Source organism: Akebia trifoliata, chromosome 4, assembly GCF_017979445.1.
Source record: "Akebia trifoliata isolate Shusen 1 chromosome 4, ASM1797944v1, whole genome shotgun sequence".
Taxonomy (NCBI): domain Eukaryota; kingdom Viridiplantae; phylum Streptophyta; class Magnoliopsida; order Ranunculales; family Lardizabalaceae; genus Akebia; species Akebia trifoliata.
The window spans coordinates 16330636-16353037 of record NC_141378.1 but is presented as its reverse complement, the minus strand read 5'-3'; the positions used below and the strand labels follow the sequence as shown (position 1 = coordinate 16353037).

The 22402-nt window shown below is 33.2% G+C and overlaps 2 protein-coding genes across 3 annotated transcripts in view; one reads left to right on the top strand and one right to left on the bottom strand.

Annotated features, from left to right (window-relative positions):
* The window catches only part of LOC147404167 (uncharacterized), a 41542-nt gene extending 32372 nt beyond the window's left edge, over positions 1 to 9170 (top strand). Inside the window, exons 2-6 of the mRNA XM_086440020.1 lie at positions 3120 to 3269; positions 4418 to 4486; positions 4596 to 4643; positions 4727 to 5160; positions 7876 to 9170. Of these exons, the coding sequence (XP_086296146.1) occupies positions 3120 to 3269; positions 4418 to 4486; positions 4596 to 4643; positions 4727 to 5160; positions 7876 to 8487 (1313 nt within the window). The 3' untranslated portion in view covers positions 8488 to 9170. The remainder of the gene's footprint in view (positions 1 to 3119; positions 3270 to 4417; positions 4487 to 4595; positions 4644 to 4726; positions 5161 to 7875) is intronic.
* A 107-nt stretch (positions 9171 to 9277) lies between these two features.
* Positions 9278 to 16971, bottom strand: LOC147404166 (uncharacterized). 2 transcript variants are annotated; one of them, XM_086440018.1, is made up of 8 exons: positions 16928 to 16971; positions 15521 to 15574; positions 12811 to 13296; positions 12552 to 12701; positions 11458 to 11556; positions 11255 to 11302; positions 10743 to 11170; positions 9278 to 10040 (listed from the first exon to the last, which is right to left on the bottom strand). In XM_086440018.1, the coding sequence occupies exons 2-8, from the start codon at positions 15570 to 15572 to the stop codon at positions 9429 to 9431; spliced, it is 1875 nt and encodes a 624-aa protein (XP_086296144.1). In that variant the 5' UTR covers positions 15573 to 15574; positions 16928 to 16971; the 3' UTR covers positions 9278 to 9428. The 2 variants fall into 2 exon arrangements, with proteins under 2 accessions (XP_086296144.1, XP_086296145.1); XM_086440019.1 differs by having other exon boundaries at positions 10743 to 11086.
* Between the last annotated feature and the right edge of the window lie 5431 nt (positions 16972 to 22402).

Sequence of the window (22402 nt, the reverse complement as noted above, 5' to 3'; positions counted from 1 at the left end):
TTCATGATTCTTTAATTTGTAAAGTGAGACTAACAATTTCAGAATGGGCAACCCAAGTTAAATACTAAAAAAAAAAAGTTGCTATTGGCAACCCAACTTTACTTGTCACACCCCAATTTAAATATATAAAAAAAATCCACTAATAAAAATAATTAAACATTAATTTTTTTTGTGAAGATTTCTATTGATTGAATTTAGTATTTTTTATGAAGCTAATCACTAGGAAACAACTTTTGAAGTTGTTTGAATGAGTTATATTCAATTAAATAAATTTCATTTATTTAAAAAAATTACAAAAAAAAAATGAATATTCATAATTAAATTTATTTTTTATTACAAAATTTTGTCGAACAATTGATTAAATATGAGTTTTAAAATATTTTTATAAATATTTAATAAAAAGAATTTAAAATATTGAATAATAATAATTGAAAATAAATATGGGATAAAAATTATATTTAAAAAATATTTATATTAGAAAAGGGAATTCAACAATGGCATTTATGTAAAATGATGGGGACACAATTGGTATTTGTACGAGATGAATAGTGAAATAGCAACCATCTTTAATTTTTTTTGCTTTGTCTCCAATTCTAGAGACATGAATGGCAATTTAAAGGTGTGTCAGGAATTAAGAGGTTGGTTGGAGATAGGTTCAGAGATCTTTATCTCTAAATATAGAAACCGGTTGGAGTTGCTCTAAACCTCCGAACCAAGCTCTAACAAGTCTTTGAATTTCTGAAAGACTCTCTAAATCACTATTCATGTCTCTAGAATTGGAGACGAAGAAAAAAAAATAGAGATGGTCTCTATTTCACTATTCATCTTTTACAAATACCAATTGTGTCCTCATTATTTTACATAAATGCCATTTTTAAATTCTTTTTTCAATAAAAATATGTTTTAAATATAATTTTTTCCCCTTCTTTATTTTCAATTATTATTATTCAATAATTTTAATTTTTTTGTTAATTATTTATAAACATATTTAAACTCAGATTTAATCAATTGTTTGACCAAATTCAAAAAACATTTGTAATAAAAAATCAGTTTAATCATGAATATTCATTTTTTTTGTATTTTTTTAAAATTGATTTAAATATATATATTTATATTTTTTTTCTAAACATAAGATGATAAGACCAAATTTGAATTCTCATACAATTAGTAGATTTTTATTTAAATTGGGGTGTAAAAAAGTAAAATTGGGTTGTCAATAGCAAATTTTTTTTTTTTTTTCGTTTAAATATTTAACTTAGGGTGTATGAAGTAAGGTTGAGTCCCCAATAACAAACTTTATATATTTAATTTTCAGTGTAATAAGTAAAGTTGGATTGTTAATAGTAAGTTTATTGTTTTTTTTTATTATGTGAATAGTGAATTAGAGAGATGAATAGTGATTTAGAAGTTGGGACTCATAGGAGTTCGTTTAGATTCGGAGGAGAGAATCATCTCTAAAATGTAAGAATATGCCAAAATAGAGACACCCATTGGAGTTGCTCTAAGGAAGCATGAACTATTAGGAACTTATCCCAATCCAAACGTTGAAGGAAAATGTTGAAATGACAAAAAGAATTTATTGTGATTCTCACAAGTCTAACGTGAGATGTGCACGTAATCATAGATGTATTTTCTCGCGATACGAGTAAAAATCATCTACGGTTATGTATGCATGTCCACATCAGAATTGTGAGAATCACAGTAAATCCTATGTCACCCTAGCACGACTTAATGTTGAAACCTATTAAAAGCCATATTAATAACACATGACCAGCCTCAAATCTTATGTATTTGATAATTGCAAAACCTATATTATGTGAAAAAGTGGTAAATTCGACGTCAAGGTCTGTCTAATTTGATTAAATCCAAACAAATTCGACGAACCTAGATATCAAATTTACCATTTTTTTCCAGAGTGAGAATAAGTTCATGAATCCTCATTCCTCACATATTTAGCCCTTACCCACTTTGACCATGATGATTTATTTTCAACAATAGCTCAGAAAAGCTCCATACTAGATTAGATTAGAATTTTCATGTTAGAATTAATTTATCTACATAGGTCCTGTAATTTTCAGTTATTTCGGATGAAGACTATGCTTGGTGTCTCCCACTAATCAAGGCCTTCAATGAAGATAATTTGGAGAGTACCAAAATGTTCCTTAGCCTCCATCCAAATGCATTGTGGGCAAGACTTAACCCATTAGGGGAATCAGCTCTTTACATCGTTGCTCGATCTGGAAATGTGAGATTGGTACAATTATTGTTGAGTTTAATGCCTCCTGAAGCCACAGAATTAAGGAGCAATGGAGGTTTCACAGCCCTTGCAGTTGCCGCTATGGGAGGTATCAGGGAGATTGCTGAGATATTGGTGTTAAAAAATAGTAATTTGGTGCGTATCAAAGATGGAAGTAACATTCTCCCAGTTGTCACTGCTGCTTTTAATGGAGATGAAGATATGGTTCATTACCTTTACTCAGTAACTCCAATAAAATGAATTTTGTCCTGACCCAACAAATAACAATGGTGCTAATCTTCTTACTCATGCAATCATGTCTGATCTGTACGGTAAGAATTTACTTAGAGAGCTTCTGTTAGCATATCAAATTTTACTTATAAAACACCAATCTTTAATTTCAAAAGATTAGTGTGGTGTAAGTAAAAGTTGGTGTGCCAATAGAGAATTATCAAAACGGCACAGTAAAATTGAACAATTATCAAAATGGCACATTATTCAATTTAGTTCCAAAAATGGTAAATTATGGTTTTCAGAATTATTATTATTTTTTACTAAAACAATAAATGTGTAAAATGAATAGTAATTTTTTTCCCTATTCCATAAATCAGTAGATACGTTCTATGTTTTAATTTCAGTAAAACATTTAAAAAGAAGTTTTGTCTTATAAAACAATACAGTTTTTTTCCCACTTGAATGAAAATATTTTAATTTTAAAAATGGTAAATTATCGATTTGAAATTAAAATGAAAAATGTGCCATTTTGCTAATTTTTCAATTTTTAGTGCATATTTTATTATTAATTTTTTTTTTTTTCCAATTTTAAGACAGAAGTAACAAAATTAAGTGAACTTTATTAACTTTCTTTTTGTATTATTGTTAGATATTGCTTTGGATCTGCTGCAACGCTACCCAAAATTAGCTATCACTTCAGATAACTTTGGGGTGACTGCTATGCATGTTCTGGCTACAAGACCTTCTGCATTTCCAAGTGGATGTCGGCATGGAATTTTGCAAGGATTGATATACAAATGTTGGTAAAATCAACCCCTAAAACCATTCTTGAATAAAGAAAAATACAAAAGCAATATTTAATTTGTAATATTTATAATAGTCGTGATAATATGACACCCAAAACATCCCCATCACAGAATCATAGATCATTTGCATCGGGATACACATAACTATAAATCCTTTTCTTGTGTATCCCAAGTATCCCAAGGCATTTGATCTACAGTTTTGTGATGGGGGCATTTGTCATAGGGGAGTCTTATATTATCACGATTCTATTTATAAAGTAGCCATATTCATGATTTCATAACTATTTTTCTTTATATGTAAACTATAAAAGTACCTAATTTGGGCGAACCCCAGTTTAGAAGTTCAAGCTCGGGTTGAGCGCTCTGCCGCTTGATGTTGATCCTGTGTTTACGCTCCTACCCACCATATCAGGCCAACCAAAATCTGGCCCAATACTATTTAGGCCTACTCTGGCCCAAAGAGAACTGTGCCCAACTTACACTTAGTGGGATCAAGATCAACGGGTTGGTTCTGATTCCAATTTAAAATTGATGGAACCCAAATCCGAATCGTAAATTTTTTTCTCTTTAAATGGTTTCGATCGGTTCTTTATTTCTATCGATTTTGATTCTCTATCAGTTCAATTCCAATTAAAAGTCGTCTAAAACTATCCTTCCAAATCTGATTTTGATTTTGGCCATGGTTCGATTCTAGTTAAATTAGTACCCACATGGACACCCCTACAGAGGGCGGTTCATGGGACATATGTAAAAATAATGGTTTTTCAAAATATGGGTTATAGATTTTGGATTGAATTGATTTTTTGTGAGGATGGTCACTATGATGAGAAGATCATCCTTACAAAAAATTAATTCAATCTGAAACTTCTAAATCCATAAAAGTGATTTACAAATTATTGGCAAAAATTGACAAAAAATCGACGGTCCACATTCTAAATCACTTTTAATGTGGTTAGAAGTTTCAGATTGGACTGATTTTTTTTTGTGGACTGAGTAATGTTACATTGTTTTTACATATGTTTTTAATATGTCCCTTGATCCGTTCCTTATATATATATTGCATTCATGATAATAAAAACAATAGTGTCATCACCCTAGAATATAATTTAACGGTACACAATTTTTTTTTCCTGTATGAAAGTCATCCCGGGGAAATTGCGTGATGATCCTCATGATACAGTAAACGCTCAGGTGCACATTTTCAATTTAGGTATCTCAACCATTACTCACATACACACATTCACCTACATTTGTCATGTTACATGTAAGGGTTTCATATTGGTTTAATTTTATGGATGCAAAATTGTTTCATATTGTAGTTATTTGTGGACTGCGTGGGATTGTTTTGAAGGCCATTAAATTATCTGGTAGGTGTAACACCAATTCTCTCTTCTTCTTTTTCATCTTTTGTCAATTATTTTCGAGTCTTGACTTAATTTTGGTCACACAGTTCCAGGTGTTAAGAAAATATATGATAGGAAGTTACTACATGCCTCAGCCCTTGAAGTACTCAAAATTCTTTGTGGCGAAATTTCCATATTAAAGGCCCCACAAATTATTGAGTCCCAATTACATTCTGCAATCTCCAGAGCCATCAATTTTGGTATTGTTGAGATAATTGTTGAGATTGTTAAATGTAATCCTTTTTTTCTATGGTGCTCTGATTTAAATGATCGAGGCATGTTTTCATTGGCGGTTGAACATCGCCAAGAGAAAATCTATAATGTTTTGTATGAGATGGGAGAAAAGAAAGTCATGGCAAATAGAAGAGATAAATATGGTAACAGCATGTTACATTTAGCTGCAATGTTACCACCTTCCTCTCAAATGAAAAGAGTCTCTGGTGCTGCTCTTCAGATGCAACGCGAGCTACAGTGGTTTAAGGTAATCTATCTTGCTTTTGAGCTTAGAGTTTGTCATTTTAGTTTTTAATCCTATTTGACATTGAAAATGTTTGATTCCCTGATATTTCTTGGTTGCATCTCTTGTAACAAACTTTACACTTTTTTTAATTTTTTACTATTATTGTTTAAAAAATAAATGACAATTAAAGGGATGCACATGTCCCACTGAAATTGAAACCAACCCGAAATATGTCCGTCGGGGTTCTAATTCCAAATGTTGAAACCGAATTCAGACCAAACCAATTCTTTTGGGTAAATTTCGGGTTCGGATTCAATCTGGGATAAACCCATTTTTTGATATATTTGTTTAAGTTTATAGAAAGTAGGTTTAAAAAAATACTTTCAAAATTAGAAAAATACACTTTTTGAATAAATTATTTATCATGTATTTTTTTCAAGTACAAGAAATGATATTTTTTCAATAATAAAAAATTTAACGGTTTCCCATCACACTCTTTCGGCATCATATGACCACGTGCTTATGTCGCCGGTGATTGATCGATTAAGTAAATTTTGAGTAATATCGGGTTGTTCTTTTCTTGGACACATATTTTTTTATGTCTTTATTCATTTTGCTTATTCTAGTAAATGTACTGGAATAAATTAGAATTTTCCTATAATAATTACATTTTACTTTTTCAGTTTTGCGTTTTACTTTCGTCTGGGTTTACAATATCTATTAAGGTAAAATGTTGTCATGCCTCGGATTGAAATTTTTTCAATTTTTGGGAAGATTAGGATTAGGATTAGAGAGTTCTAGATTATTACTATCCCCTCCGTAAATAAATGCATTAAAATCAAAATTTTGAGGATCATTAAGATTTTGAAAATCGTCGATATTAATATTTCAAGGATCCATTATATAAATATTAACACTAAGATTAAAATTAATAGAGATTCATTAGACTTTAGTTGAAAGTAGAGAAAAAAAAAAGGAGAGGAGAAACTTAATCTAATAATATTAAGAAAAAAAATTAGAACCACTACAAATTATATAAAAAATTTTGATTTTGATTGGTTGATCGTACCATGTGTCAATTTGATCGATTGATTTTGTCATGTAGAAGAAATTCTTGATCACTTGATGATGACTTTGATCTTGATCACTTGATGAAGAGTTGTTCTTGATCACTTGATGAAGATTTGATCACTTTGATGATGATTTGATCTTGATCTTGCTATATAGAAGAATATTAATCACTTGATGATCAAATTAATTGAAAATAAATCTCAATTTAATAAAAATTTTAATAAATTTAGTACAAAATTATAAAAATAAATTAAAGTGATTGAGAGATTAGAGAATTTTGAGAGAATTTGGAATAGTGAAAAATGAAATTCAGTTTGGAGTATTTATAAAAATAAAACATTCATATTTACTCTCACCCTCTTTCAACAATTAATAAATAGTAATAATTTTGTTTTGTGAAATTTCAAATTTTTTTGAAATATTTTACCCTTTTTTTTTTTTTTTTCAAAAAATCATGTTTTCAGGTTGGGGGGGGGGGGGATGGTAAAAATTTGAATATTTTTGAAAATCTTCAAGTTTTCGATCTTGGGTAGGTCCGAGTTCGATTTAGGATAACGGCTCTCAAACTGGGTTCAATTCAAGTTTGGTCCGGTCTGAGGGGTTCAAACCAATTTTTTGTGGGTTTGGTTAGGTCCAATTTTCGGGTTGCGGGTAAAATGTACATCCCTATGCACATGTATGGAGTAAATTATCAAAGCCATACCTGTGCATCATATACACATATTCATTGTTCTTTCCTTCAAACTTCGTAGGTTGCCCAATCCCACGATAAATTGATGACTTAATCCTTTATAATTTGGCTTCAGTGAGTCAACTTTGACGTTTAATATTTAACACCATCAAGGCCTTGGAAAGAGCAGAGCTGGGTGTAAGTTACTGTCATGTAATTTTTACGTTTATATATGCATGCCTTTGTAACTTTGGTGGGGGTAAATCCATAAATATGATATTTTGGAAAAGAAAAGGAGTTTAGTAGAAATCAAGGCGGACCCATGATTTTTTCTACATGGGGGCAACTAAGAATCTTGCAAATTTTAAAAATTATTGTGCGGGAATTAACGATAGATTTTATTTTCCATTGTTGTTATCTGTCCCAATAACATATAAATCCTTGTAATGGATTTTCCATTGTGAGGGAATTAACGATAGATTTTATTTGCCATTGCTGTCATCTCTCCAATAACATACAAAATTGTATAATTTTGCTAATTTTAAAAATTCTTGTGCCCTCATTGCCTCACTTTAAATCCATTACCCCTCATTGTATAGTAAAATAGTAAAACCTTTTCATATCCCATCCGTTGCATGGATGGCCAAATAACATAAAATCTTGGGACTTCTTATTTTGACCGATCAATGCATGCGTACTAGATCTAGGAATTCATGCTCACAAACATCTTATATTATTTAATTTTCTATTTTAAATCAAACTCTATATGGCACTTTTCCCAAATTTTCTGGATTCGGTTTATGTTTGGTAAAGAATTGTAAAGTTGCACTAGTAATTTCCAAGGAAAGTATTTTAAGCTCCACTCTCCAGTATAAAAATTGCAATCCTTCATCACCAAGTTAAAGGAGGCCAAAACTTTCCCATATATAACTTTACGTTATTTTTCACATTACTATGTTATGTTTATATATGACTACTTTACCTCATCATCACAGGAGGTGGAGACAATCATGCAACCTAGATTTAAAGACCTACCAAACTATGACGGCAAAACACCTCAAGCTTTGTTTACGGAGCAACACAAGGAATTGGTGAAAGAAGGGGAGAAATGGCTGAAGGAAACATCACAAGCTTGTATGGTTGTTGCCACTCTCATTGCCACAGTTATGTTTACTGCGGCTTTTACAGTTCCTGGTGGCAATAATGGTGATAAAGGTGTCCCAATTTTTATACGAACCAAGGCCTTCGACGTTTTTATAGTATCAGATGCATTATCACTCTTCTCTTCTTGCACTTCAGTGTTGATGTTTCTAGCCATCCTCACATCACGTTATGCAGAAGAAGATTTCCTTAGGTCTTTGCCGAAGAGGTTAATAATTGGACTTTCCACCCTCTTCTTCTCTATAGTAACTATGATGTCCACCTTTGGTGCAACTCTTGTTATTGTTCTTAAAGAAAAATATACCTGGGTTGCCTTTCCAGTCATTTTTATGGCTGCTGTTCCTGTTACCTTCTTTGCTCTATTGCAACTTCCACTCTTCATTGACATAGTCTTCAACACATATGGATCTAGGATCTTCAGGAAGAAAATCAGATACATGTATTAGTACTTCACTTCATTGTATGTTTCTGTATAAGGAAACATTTAAAATAAATTCAGTCACTTTCTCTTCTTCAAAACATTTCGTCTTTGTTACATGTATAATCAAAGAGTCATGATAAACTGACTCAACCGACGTGGCATATGCACAGAATCATAGAATTTTTTCCTTGGGATACATAAAGGTAAATATCTATGGTTTTGTGCAGTTGAGTGAATTGGATTTTTTTCGTCAGGTTATCATTATTCATAATCAAAATACAAAAAATGTCCTTCATTAACATGGATTGCTCGCTAGTGTCCCAATATCTTTTTTTATGTTGTTAAGTAGTAATTGTATATATTTAAAAGAAAAATTTTAAGGAGGGGAGACCCCTAATTTACAATCCTTAGAATGGGAAGATCCAGATTATCTCCAACCAATGCCAACTTTGTCATAGGAAGATCTACGTACCTGAGAGTTCAATATCTCCTTGTAATCAAAATACAAAAATGTCCTTCATTTACATGGATTGCTCGCTAGTGTCCCAAAATCTCCTTGAATTTTATACAAATGACTTAATTTATATATTTAAATAAAAGCAAAATCAGGAAATTGATATACAAAAGATATCCTTGTGAGTATTGAAATCCAACGGCTGCAAAGCCAATAATCAAGCTAGTTTTTGGCATCCAAGTCTACTTGGTGGATCTACGCAACCGAAACTAACTTCATTAGACATATGTAAAAGATGGACTTGTGTGAAGCCATTGAAAAAAAAACAAGAAATAAAATAAGCCAAGCATGCCGAATTTAATTTGCAATGTAGTTCCACCAAATATTCGCATGGTACACAGCCCAAAGAAGTTTTCTATGTAACAAAAATAACATTTTAAACAAGAGAAAGTCAAAGTATATCTCATTCTATTTTTAGTTTTGCTTGATAAATAAACTTGCATAGAGCAATACTAATACTTTCGTTTAGTAGGCTTGTGGAAGATTCCAGACCCATATGTGTTGAAGACTATGTCAACAAAGAGGGGGAAATGCAGCAAAGCAAACAAGGTAACTGGGACACTAGCTGTCAAGGTGACTGGAATGACTACCCATTTAATTTTTTCATGCATAAGGATAACAAGAGTAGCACCAAAGGCTGACATCATAGCCGCTATAGATAAGAAGAGTGTGGCAAGACCAATTATCAACTTCTTTGGCAGAGACCTGAGAAAATCTTCTTCTGCATAACGTGATGTGAGGATGGCTAGAAACATCAACACTGAAGTGCAAGAAGAGAAGAGTGATAATGCATCTGATACTATAAAAACCATGAAAGCTTTGCTATGTAGAAAAATTGGGATGCCTTTATCACTACTGTTGCCACCGGGAACTGTAAAAGCTGTAGTAAACATAACTGTGGCAATGAGAGTGGCAACAACCATACATGCTTGTGATGTTTCCTTCAGCCATTTCTCCCCTTCTTTCACCAACTTCTCATGTTGTTCCGTAAACAAAGCTCGAGGTGTTTTACCTTGTAAGTTTGGGAGGAATTTATATCTGGGCTGCATGAGTGACTCCACCTCCTATGATCATGAAATAAAGTTGTGAAGATAGCATAATTTGAAAACAACCTAGATATGTGGGATTTTTTTCGTTACTTTTAAAAAATAAAAAAATATTTTGGGTAAAGTAAATGAATCATGTTCCTCTATTCCACACTATCCAAAACCCCAAGTCTTTTGTTATTGAGATTGAGTTCCTATTTAATTTGCTATCACTCTTTCCATCCACCTTCTTTTGAGTTTTCCTCTCATTCTTTTAAGACCTTCAACTTGAATATTTCTTTTAACTGCAGTTGTAATTAGTCTTTGTTAAATATATTCAAACCATCTCAACCGAAATTCTCTTAGTTTGTTACTTATTAGATTTATTCTTTCTGTTGAGTCTATATTTTCTTCAACTATCGGGTGTGTCACACCCCAGTTAAGTCCCGTGACACTCTTGTATTCATAGTTCTCCCCCTCTCCAACAGGTTGGTCTTTTAGAGTAGTTGGTTGGTTAATACTTACATATTTTATCAAATGTATTTGTTTATAATTTTAAAGTTTTTAGCTTTTGCACACATCCATCTCAACATTCTCACTTCTTCTTGAGTGACCAAGGTTGAACTCTTAAAAGCATAGCTGGGCCTACTAAAGGTTTGTTGCAAGCGAACTTATTTTCAATCTCAAATAGCATTAGAAACTAAAATGTCAGACACTGAGATCAAAAGCAAGTTCAATTACCTTGAACCACTGTAGCTCACGTTGCATCTGAAGAGCTGCACCAGAGACTCTATCAAGCTGGGCGGAAGGTGCTAACATCGCAGCAAAATGTAACGTGCTGTTTTCAAACATATCGCGAGTACTTAAAATGTCCTTCTTTTCTCCCATCTCGTATGCAAGGTTGAATATTTTCTCTTGGCGATATTGAACCGCGATTGAAAATATGCCTCGTTGGTATTCATCCAAGTACAATTTAAAGTAAGGATTAAACTTGAGAACCTCAACAATAAACTCAACAATTCCATACTTGCTGGCTTCCATCATTGCCCTGTATACTTGGGTCTCGGGAAGACCTTGAAAATTAACTAAGGAAATTTGGTCACAAAAAATTCTGAGTACTTCTAGGGATTGGGCATGTATTAACTTCCTATCATGTATTTGCTTAATACCTGGAAATTTGTAACCAAAATAAAGTTGACTCAAATAATTAATGATTAAAAGATGCTAATAAAAGAATAAGAGTAACATGATACCTGATAATTTTAAGGCATGCCAAACAAGTCCATGCATTCGATGGATTACTACAATATAAAACCATAAACGTTTTTAAGGAAACTAAAAGACAACTTTAATTTCAATATTTATTTGTAAGGTAGCTCTGTAAAAATCTTACATGGAGAGTAACACATGTAAGTCAGTGAGTGTGTGTGTAGGTTGGGGGTGACATATAACATACCTGAATTAAATAGGTGCACTTGAGAGTTAATGTTGTCATGGGAATCGTCTACTTTTGTTCGGATATGCACAGTGGATTCACTTAGTTGCACAGGGATACCTTCGAGAGAGAAGAAAAAATTAAGGAAACTCATCAGATTGTTCCAAACCGTATTTGAAAAATTAAATTATAAATTTGTTTTAATTTGGAGGTGTGTATGAACCATAGATGTTTTTCATCGAGATATGAGTGAAAATCATATATGGTTCTATGCATACCTCACCTCAAGAAAGTGCGAAATGAGGTCATTCCAGCACACCTCGTGTTTTTTTTTTTTTTTTTGATAAATAGTATTCTATGCATTAAACAAAATCAAGTCGGTCGAGATGACCAACTTGGGCAGGCCTTACAACACAGGACTACTCGCAAATAGAGCAGCAAATGCTATCCCACTTGTACAAGAAATCCTCAAAAAATAGACCCCTAAGCTCCTTATACACTTTTGACCAACAAAATATAAGACCCAAGATAGACATAATCGCGTCTGGACAATCCTTTTGTTTTCCTTCGAAAATAAATCTATTCCTTTCGAACTACACCCCCCAACAACTCGTGTTTTTTTTTTCAATAGATGTTTCTTTTTTTTTGTAATTTTGTAATTTTTTAATTGAGTAATATTGGAGAAACCTCAAGATTGACCTCTATTCACACTTTGCTGATGTGGAGATGTGTACATAACCATAAATGCTTTTCATCAAGATACAAATGATAGTGACAAGCATCTACGGTTCTATGTGCACCTCCACATCAGAAAAGTATTAATTGAGGTCACTCCATCATGACTCTTTCTAATTAAGATATACTAATTACAAAATTGGGCTCAGAGTTATATGATGCCTTTTATCAACTGAATAATTCTGAAGTGACTCTAAAATTCACATCAATTTACACTTAACTAATGTGAATGTGTGCACAGAACCATATTTGTTTTTCATTGAGAAACGAGTAAAAAGAATCTATGGTTCTTGGCTCACCTCCACATCAGCAAAGTACAAATCAATGTCAATTTTAAAGTCACTCCAGCACGACTCTTATCAACTATATGTTTTACTGACATGCATATATCAATCGTTGCCAAATTCCTTTTTGATATCCACTTGGGAATGCGTAAGGTAGTGTAGCCAGCACACAGATAGCAGTATTCCCAAAGAGATCTGGAGTAGTAGCTAATTTTGGATAATGTCGCAGTAGATCCAAAGCAATATCTATACAAGTAACAATAAATACCAAAAAGAAGTTAATTGAAAAAAAAAATCATTAAATTTTATTTTTTGTTATATAATTGTGGCTAAGATTGGAAATAAATTTGATTACCATATATATCAGAGATGATAGAATAATTAAGAAGAGTAGCACCATTCTTGCCTTTTTCAGGACTTAATTCTCTTATTGGAGTTACGGAATAAAGATATTGCACCATGTCCTTATTTCCATGGCTAGCAGCGATAACAATAGGCAGTAAGCCAATTGAATTTGCGATACACACCACATTATCATTTCTTGTTACCAAGATCTCTGCGATCTCCTTAATCCCACCCACAGCAGCGATTGAAAGTGCTGTGGCACCTAAAGTGCTCCTTAATTCTAGGGCTTCGAGAGTTGACAAGCCCACTAATAATTTTACCAACCACACTTTCCCAGTTCGGACAACAATGTGAAGAGCAGTCTCCTCATACGGGGGAGTTCTTATAGTCAATGCATTTGGATTGAGGTCAACAATGCTTCTCGCACGTCCCCAATCACCATCATGCAAGGCATTCATTAGTAGTAGAGACAAAGCATAGTCATCACTTGAAGTTCCTGATGAGTAATGGAAACTAAGATTCAATTAATTACTAGATAAATAAAACGCGCCATGAGAAGGGCATAAATTTAAATTAAAATAACATGTTGATCTTTGGGAAGGAAAGCTTTATGGGAGAAAGAAAAGAAGTATGCATGCATGTAGAAAGGGAACAGTCTCTATCCATCCATCGGGATACGTACTCACATAGGCTACCAAGTAAGCCCATTCATGTAATGTATAAATAACAATGAAACAAGACAACAAGCTCAAACAATGAATAGTTGGTTCTTGAGCTACCCGCATTCCTTGTGACATGATCTGTGCATGGGTTGGCAAGGAAGATAAGTTTATTGATTAATAGCCAATATGCCTCTATCAAGCCCATATGTCCCTTGCCTAAAATGGGAAGTCCGGTAGCTGACTATAGCTGGAAATCCAATGGTTTAATTATCTGTTGCCTAGACTTTTTGGGTGGACAGAAAAGATTTTTAGAAGTTGTAAGTAATTCTTAGAAGGAAATCTTGGATGGGGTGCCTCTATACAGGTTTTTCTCTAAATTAAAGAGATTAAAGGGAGATTTACACTTATGGAAGACCAATGTTATAGGTAACGTGTCTATCAAACTCAAGGAGTTGGAGAACTTAGTTGAATCACTAGAGAGGAAAATGGAAGATTCAGGGTGGGATCGGGAGTATATATGTCAGAAGGCCAGCTAGCTCATCTCCGGGTGAGTGCAAGATTTGGAAAAGTATAAAGAGCAATTTGAAGTTTACAATTCTAAAGTCTAAGATGTTGATGAAAAGATATTATTCTAATTGGAGTGCGGAGGATCCGATGTTTAACCTTTTTCCAAAAGAAGATCTTAAACAAAAGGTGCCCGATGTGTGGAGTTGTGGATTATGGGATGAAAGAAAACTCAGATCTATGATCTCCGAAGAGGCAGCTATCCAAAAATTCTTGTGCATGGATCTTCTTTGTAGTTCAGTAGAGAAACTAATCTTGATGAACTCAACGACGGGTGATTTCTCCTCTAAACAAGCTTGGAATACTTTCCGGTCTATAGGCAATCTAAGCAAGAATTGGAAGGCCATTTGGAGCTCTGCGACCCCTTCAAAACTTAAAAAGTTTGCTTGGAAATTCCTTCATGAATCTTGCCCAGTAGATTCAGTTTGAAGGAGAAGAGACCTTACTCTTTGCTTCACGATGTACTTGCTGTGAATTAGCCAAAGAAACGACTCCACACTTGTTCTTTGATTGTGTGCTTGCAAAGAGAACATGGAATTTTTTTCAGTCTCCTTGATCAAGGAATGATGCATCTAGATCAGAAAACATTATTCTCTTGGTATTCTACCAAGAAAAATCAATTCTCGGCAGTGGTGAGTTCGAGGCCTTGGTTAGTAATCTGGAGCATTTGCTTAGCATGTAACTCTAGGAATTTTTATAATAAACTGATCTTGGTGAAAGGCGTTATCAGTCGAGTGCTTCGATGGTTCCATGAGCTCACGACTGTCATCCAATTCAAGAAGTTTCCTCTCTATCTGGTTCAGGTTACCTCCTCTAAATTTGTTTAAAGCTCAATTTAGACCGATTGACCTTGTAACAGTTCTTGCAAAATTATTTCAATAATTTTGGCTAATAGGCTTTAGGATGTCTTCCTGACCTTATCTCAAAAGGGTAAGGGACTTTCGTGAAATGTATGAACATTTATGACAATGTTATTTTAGCTCATGAGGTTCTAAGGGACCTAAACTAGAAGTTAAGAGGGGGAAACGTAGCCTTGAAAATAGATATGTCTGAGGCAGATGATTGCAAGGAATGGAACTTCATTCTGGATGTTTTAAATAGAATGGGGTTCTCTCCCCATTCTATTTTTTAATTAAGGGATGTATTTCTAATGTCTGTTTTTTTATCCTATATAATTAATGGTTTGACCAATGGCTATTTTGAAGTATCTAGAGGGTTGAGGCAAGAGGATCCTGCGTTGTTTTACTTTTGTAGAGGAAGCCTTTGTCGAGGGATCAACAAGGAGATGAATGATAGTAGAATAGAAAGATTTGTGGGCTTTCGTACAGTCAGAATGGATGGAAGCTCAAGACCATCACCCACCAAGGCTTGTTTAATCCCTTATATAAATTATAAAATTACTATAAATAATAATATTACCATGATTTGATCTTATATGGGAAGTTATGTAAAATGAACCTACTTGGGAAGGTTAGTTAAAGATAGAGATGTTACCTGGCATGGCTGAGCTTGATGTTGATGCTATCACTTGTTGGGTGGAATCCATTTCTTTGAAATAAGAAAAAAAAATAATAATAATAATAATACCGATCGATCTATCGAACTATCTTGTAGTCACAAATATTTATTCTACAAACATAGCAATATATATATTTCTTTTCTAAGTACCTCCAAACCAGAAGGATTAAAAACAATAATAATAATAATAATAATAATAATAATAACAACAACAAGAGAATTGATGAAGGAAGAATACCTACAAACCAAAAGGAATAACAAGACAATTATCTCTATAATAACAAGATATATAATGAAAGATGAGTCCAATAAACAAATAACCTCTTTATTCTTCTACATATAAGATGTAAAACTAAGAAAAAAAATCTTAATCATGATTAGATTAATGAAAATGGCATTAGACAAAGGACACAATGATATGAATAGTTGTGTGTGTTTTTAGTTATTTATTTTGCTTTTATGTGGTATATGAGAGCGACCAAACCATATTAGCTTTAGAGAAGTTTTCGTAAAATTATGCGCAACTTATGGCAAAATTCTGATTCCGATACATTGTCCATTTTAATTCCCAAAATATGTTTTCCAGCAGGTTCGTCACTTCTATAATCAGCTATCTTGCTGATAAATTAACATAGAGATTACAGATAATTTTAAAGTTGCTTTTATAATCAGAGATCTCACAGATAAATTACCAACGAGATTGCAGGTAATGTTAAAGTCCAATATACCATTGATATTTTTAATGGCAAGATGGCTAGTAATTTATCAGCGAGATAGCTAATTATATAAGTTATGAACTTGCTGGAAAACATGTTTTGGAATTAAAATGAACAATGTACCAAAACCATGATTTTGCCGTATTCAGCTCACAAAAAGGTAATTTACCCTTGGCTATAACTAAAAGAAAACATAAAATTATTTAGCTCAACCCTTACTAATCTCTCCGCACACACTTGCGTGTGTATAGCATATATACATGAAAATGAGTTCGACGCAAGCTTCTCCCATGATAATAAATTATGCGAACCATGCAGATGCAGAGGCCAACACATCATTCGAGGTACAAATTTTCAGTTTTCATAGACCAAAAATGTCTAATGTTCTACTCCTGTTATTAGGCAGTTGTGCATTTACTTGTGCGAAAAATTTCACTTTTGTCATATCCATAAATGAAAATAAAAAAATCATCAAAATAAATGTTAGATCAATGTAAAAAGATTGAGCAAATCTATAATTAGAAATCAATCATGAAAATTATCAAATTGAAATCACTAGTCAAGATGAATATTTATATAGGTACACCAAAAGATGCACCTTAAGCGACTCCATGCATACACACATACAAGCAGCTAAAATGTGGCATAAGGAAAGGTTTTCACATACCTGTGTTAGAGAAAATGGAGGTCTAGGTCGATTTTGATCTTACTATACAACTGAGTTGTGATAGCTTGGTGTGGTATATCTTATAGCAACATCTTTTGCTGATTACACTCAAGGTATCAAACACTTTGCTTGTTCTATAATTAAAGGTTACTCTGAGTAAATAATTAAATGATGGGAAATGTTCAGCACCCTAAGTTTTACCACACACTTTAACAAACGTTTTTTGTCCTACATGGGTTAGAAGTTTTGGAATGAGCTGATTTTTGGTGAGGATGATCTATATGATTAGAAGATCATCCTCCCCAAAAATCAGCCCATTCCGAAATGTTTAGCCCCATGTTTACACGTTGAAAAATCGTGGACCGTCCATTTTTTGTAAATCAATTTTGATGGGGTTAGAAGTTTTGGAATGAGCTGATTTTTGGTGAGGATGATCTCCTCACCATAGAGATCATCCTCACCAAAAATCAGCTCATTCCGAAACTTCTAACCCATGTAAGACAAAACGCGTTTGTTAAAGTGTGTGGTAAAACTAAGGGTGGCGAACGGGACCTTAAATGATATATTAAGTCATATTAAAGAAAGATGCCTAGCTATGATTGTATAGATGAAAAAAAAGTATTCTAGTCTCCAACGAAATTGGACTCACAGCATCCAATGCATGACTCAGATATTCCAAGAAATTACTCAGGAAAACTGTATTACTTCTTATATTGGGCACAGGTTGGATGCTATGCATAAAAAATTGTTGGGAGATTAGAAAAATCAAAGGCTGTCAATGGGCCAAGCTGGGTTGGCTGGGCACGAGGATCGGGTTTAGGTATTATTCTAGGTCTGTTTAGTTATCGGGTTTAGTCTGATTCATGTTTAGGTTCAAATTCAAGGTGGGAGGGACTAGTGAGGTGACCCGACCCTATAATTTATGGGGGAAATTATAATATAAAAAATTCTATTTAAAATAGTATTTATTAAAATATTAACAATTCTTTTAAAATTATCGAAAGTAACCAAATTCGACTATTGAAGGGTCAAAAAAAAAAGATTTTAATCAAAATTTTGGCTCTTTAAGAGATGATTTTTTTTTTTTTTTAAAACAAAGTTTCGGCCCTTTAAGGTCAAGACCAAGATCATGATCAAGATCACGATCATCATCATCTTGTTTTCAGATCTTGATCATGATCACGATCAAGGTCTAGATCATGAACATGATTTTGGATCAAGATCATCATCATCATCATCTTATTTTCAGATCATGATGGATCAAGATTATGATCATGATCACGATCAAATGATGGTTATGATGATCATGATCATAGTCATTATCTTATTTTCGGATCAACTTGATCATGATCATAATTTTGGATCAAGATCATGATCATGATTTTGGATCAAAATCATGATCATGATTATCATCATCTTATTTTCAGATCATGATCATGATCATTATCCAAAATCAAAAAAATAAACAAGGTTCTTACTTTTAAATATCTTGATCCAAGGTTAGAAGACAAAGTCCAAAAATCTAGAAAAAAAAAAAACCAGGATGATTAAGAAAATTAAGAAGAGAGGAGGAAAACCAAAGAGGAGAAGAAGAGGGAAGAGGAAGAGAAAGAGAAAATTTGATTAAAAAAATTCGGCCTTTAAAGGGCTGAAATTTTGCTTTAAAAAAATTTACCTTTAAAGGGTCAAAATTTTGATTTAAAAAAAAAAATTCAACCCTTAAAAAGATCGTAATTTTGATTAAAAATAAAAATCGGCCCTTCAACAGCTGAATTTGTTTTCTTTCTATAATTTTCAAAAAATTATTACTTTTTTTAATAAATACTACTTTAAATAGTTTATTTTTTTATAATTTCCCCTAATTTATATAGTAGTCTTAATGTAATAATATATTATAACTAAATTTATAATGTATAAGAATTACAAATTGCGAGTCAGCTCAGCCCAAATACTTGCACGGTTTGGGACTGGTCTGGACAGGTATTTTTATTAGACTTGGCATGAATATGATTTTGAAGCCCATTGAGTAGCCCAGGAAATCCATAACAGAATCTTTACTGCACTAGCATGAGTGCAGATTTTCTAACTCAACCTGAGTACCAGACAGAATAACTCAAAAACTCACTGACACACAACTGCTAAATGTGTTCCGTTGTGTATCCTAAGGGAAAAAATCTGTGATTCTTGCACATGCCACAACAGTGAGTTTCTGAGTTAGCCTATCAGAATTGTGTTACCCCGAGAATTGAGTTAGAAAAGGATAATGTTGAAGTAATATTAAAAGTACATCGATTGTACACTCTGATGTGGTGGTGCACACATAACCATAGAAGCTTTTCATCAAGATATGAGTGAAAAGCACTTGTGACTATGCATACACCACATCAGAATGTCTGAATCAATGTACATTTCAATGTTACTCCAGCACAACTCATTAGAAAATCATTACACAATTGACATACCACTTTATACAAACAGAACTTTTGCTGGTTGCAGTAAGGTTTCAAATGTTTTATTTGTTCTATTATAAAAGGTTATATTCTCACTAGAAAATAAAATAATCTAAAGCCAAAAAGAAAAAGAAACAATAATAAAATAAAATGATCCCCATGATTGCTTAAAGAAAAATTCTAGACTCCAACGAAGACTCATGATCTGGAAGTTCCCTACACCACATGAAAAAATGTTAAATTCCACAGTTGCCAAGGCCCATCGAATTTAGATCTTTTTTCACTTAGTGTTTAAAAGAGTTGTGTCGAATTTAAGCCTTTTTCATGTAATGCCAAAACAATGAATTCCTAAGAATTCAGTACTAATATCTAGAAGGTGGGAATGCCAAAACTCTTTTGGAATCTTGTGGAAAACAAGACTTTGAGGGATGAGTGGATGAGGAAGAGATATGTGAGATCAGGTGACATATGGCATTGTAATATGGAAAGTGTTGAAGTAACATTGAAATTGACATTGTTTGGGACATTGGTAACGTGGATGTATTTATAGAATCATAGATGCTTTTCATCGAGTTAGGAGTGAGAAGCATCTATGGTTCTGTACACACCAATGTCCCAAACGATGTCAATTTCAATGTTACTCCAGCATGACTCTTATAATATACATACATCAATCCATTTAAACTTCAGGTATCACCCCTGCAATAATGGAAGTTGCTACCTTGTAACTCATGTCTATTATATCGTCTTTTGATATTTTACCAATTGTATCTGATGGGCTGAGAGATTTTACAAATTTTAAAACAAAAAGTCCACAATCATCAGTGTTTTCTTATTGAGATGGATCTGGATAATCTATAACAATCCAATCAGACCAAGATTCCAACTTATCCACCACCTTGACATGGTATAACACTTCCGGTAAAATGTTCAACTACAAAATAAAAATGATTAATTAGATCAAAATTAATTAAAAATTTTATACCAATACAATTATTTTCACTTTTGAAAGGTATGTCTTTGTGGAACTGGCTTAAGGATGGGGATAGAAACACAAATTTCTTCTATTTATCTGCAAGGATTAAAGTTGCTAGAAATTTCGTTACAAAAATCAAGAAAATGGATGGGTACTGGTGGAGAGTACTTCAGATATTGGAGGGGAGGTTGTTGTTGAGTTTGAGGACATCCTATCTTGCAAATACAGGTGTTGTTTCGGCCACTTTTCTTGATCCTTTATCTCCTGTCATTTCTTAACAACAAAATGAGCTTCTTGTACAAAATTGCCCCTGATATTGTTCCATTGGCGACGCTTCACAAAACTATGCCCAAATAAATCGCCTCTAAAAAGTCCTCATTTTTGTAGTGACTGTTAAAAATACAAAGCTTCTAGTAAGAAGAGGAAACCAAATTTTGATGTGGCGTGATCCTTTGATTAAGGGAGAAAGTCTAAATTTAATTTAGATTTGGGCATGGTACTATCAATCTCATTGATAGTAATAATGAGGCCATAATTTAATATTTATGGAAGGAAATAGTTGGAATCTACCGACTCTTTATAATGACCGTATGAAGCAGACTGGGGACCTTGTTTACTCTCAGCCGGGTCCTAGGGGTTTGATTGATGATAGAATTGTGTGGATTCACAATGCAAATGGTAGATTTTCATCGAAATCTGCTTATGAGACGAATTTGGCAAGAAACTTGAGGGTTGCTTAGGCTGAAATCTTATGAAGTAAAAGGAGAGTTCCTCGCTTTTATTTTATTTCTTGGTTAGCAATTCATAAAAAGTTGGCAATGATTGAAATGTTAAGGAAAGAGGTATGCAAGTTTCACTCGATGCTCTCTTTGTTGGTGTAATGAGGAAACCAACACACACCTATTCTTCAAATGCAACTTTAAGAAGTGGATTTGGAATTCTTGTCTAAGGAAATTCGGTATTAGTTAAAGTTGGTATTAAAACATTGGAGGTGGAAATCCAAGTTATAAAAGGCACTCGTTTTCCACACAAGAAAGTTTCATAAATGCTATCGATTTGCTTTTATGCTACTTTCTATTATTCTTGAAGGGAATGTAATAATGGAATTTTCACAGATTCCCATACGCCAAAAGACAAAATTCTTCAACAAATAGAGGATTTGATTAAAGGAATTTTTGATGGATTGGAAATTTATAGAACCATCTTGGGGATCTGTTGATTCATTCTTTACTACTGGAAATGCTCAATTAGTAAGAAGCAAATGATTCATAAATTTATTGTTTGGATTTGTCTAGAAGAAAGAGAATGCAAGATCAACATTGATGGAGCTCTCTCGTCAATGGAAGTGGTTTCAGTTTTCTGGGCAGAGATGAATTTGGAGGATTCTCGTTTGTGTTCTAGTCAGGAATTGAAGATGATGACATAATCACCATTGACCTAAAAGCAATATCTGAGGCATTGACTTATGTGAAACATAGAAACATACCAAGAGTTCTAATAAGTTTTGATTCTCTTTATGCCATCAAATGCATTCAATCTAAACTTAAGACTGCCTGGAGATATTCAAAACAAGTGAGAGAGAATCAGGTTTTTCAGCTGGAGTTTATTTCATGTCGTTTTGAATTCTTTTGGAGTGCAGCAGATTATCTTGCTCGAATAGGTATATTCTAGAGACTATTTTGTAATTGAGGATTATTCTTTTATTCCTCAAGAGTTGAACCAAATTATGCTAGATGATTTAAGAGGGGGGGGGGGTGTCCCTTCAATCCCAGCTTATTGATGAAAAAAATAAATAAAAAAGGCATGATCTAGAACGTTACTGCCCCCCTCCTGTAGCAACAACATACAGTGTCTACTCTCCACGTTTTGGTTCGAGATTAAACACATCGTGGGCTATGTGCCATGTAGAAAAGGGCTTGGTTAGAAGTCCGATGTGTTTTAAACTCCAACCAAATGTGCGACGTAGACACCTTACCTAATTCTAAAGAAAATTGACTTAAAATAATTGTTAAATGAACAATTCTAACGTTCCTACACTGCGTCATATTT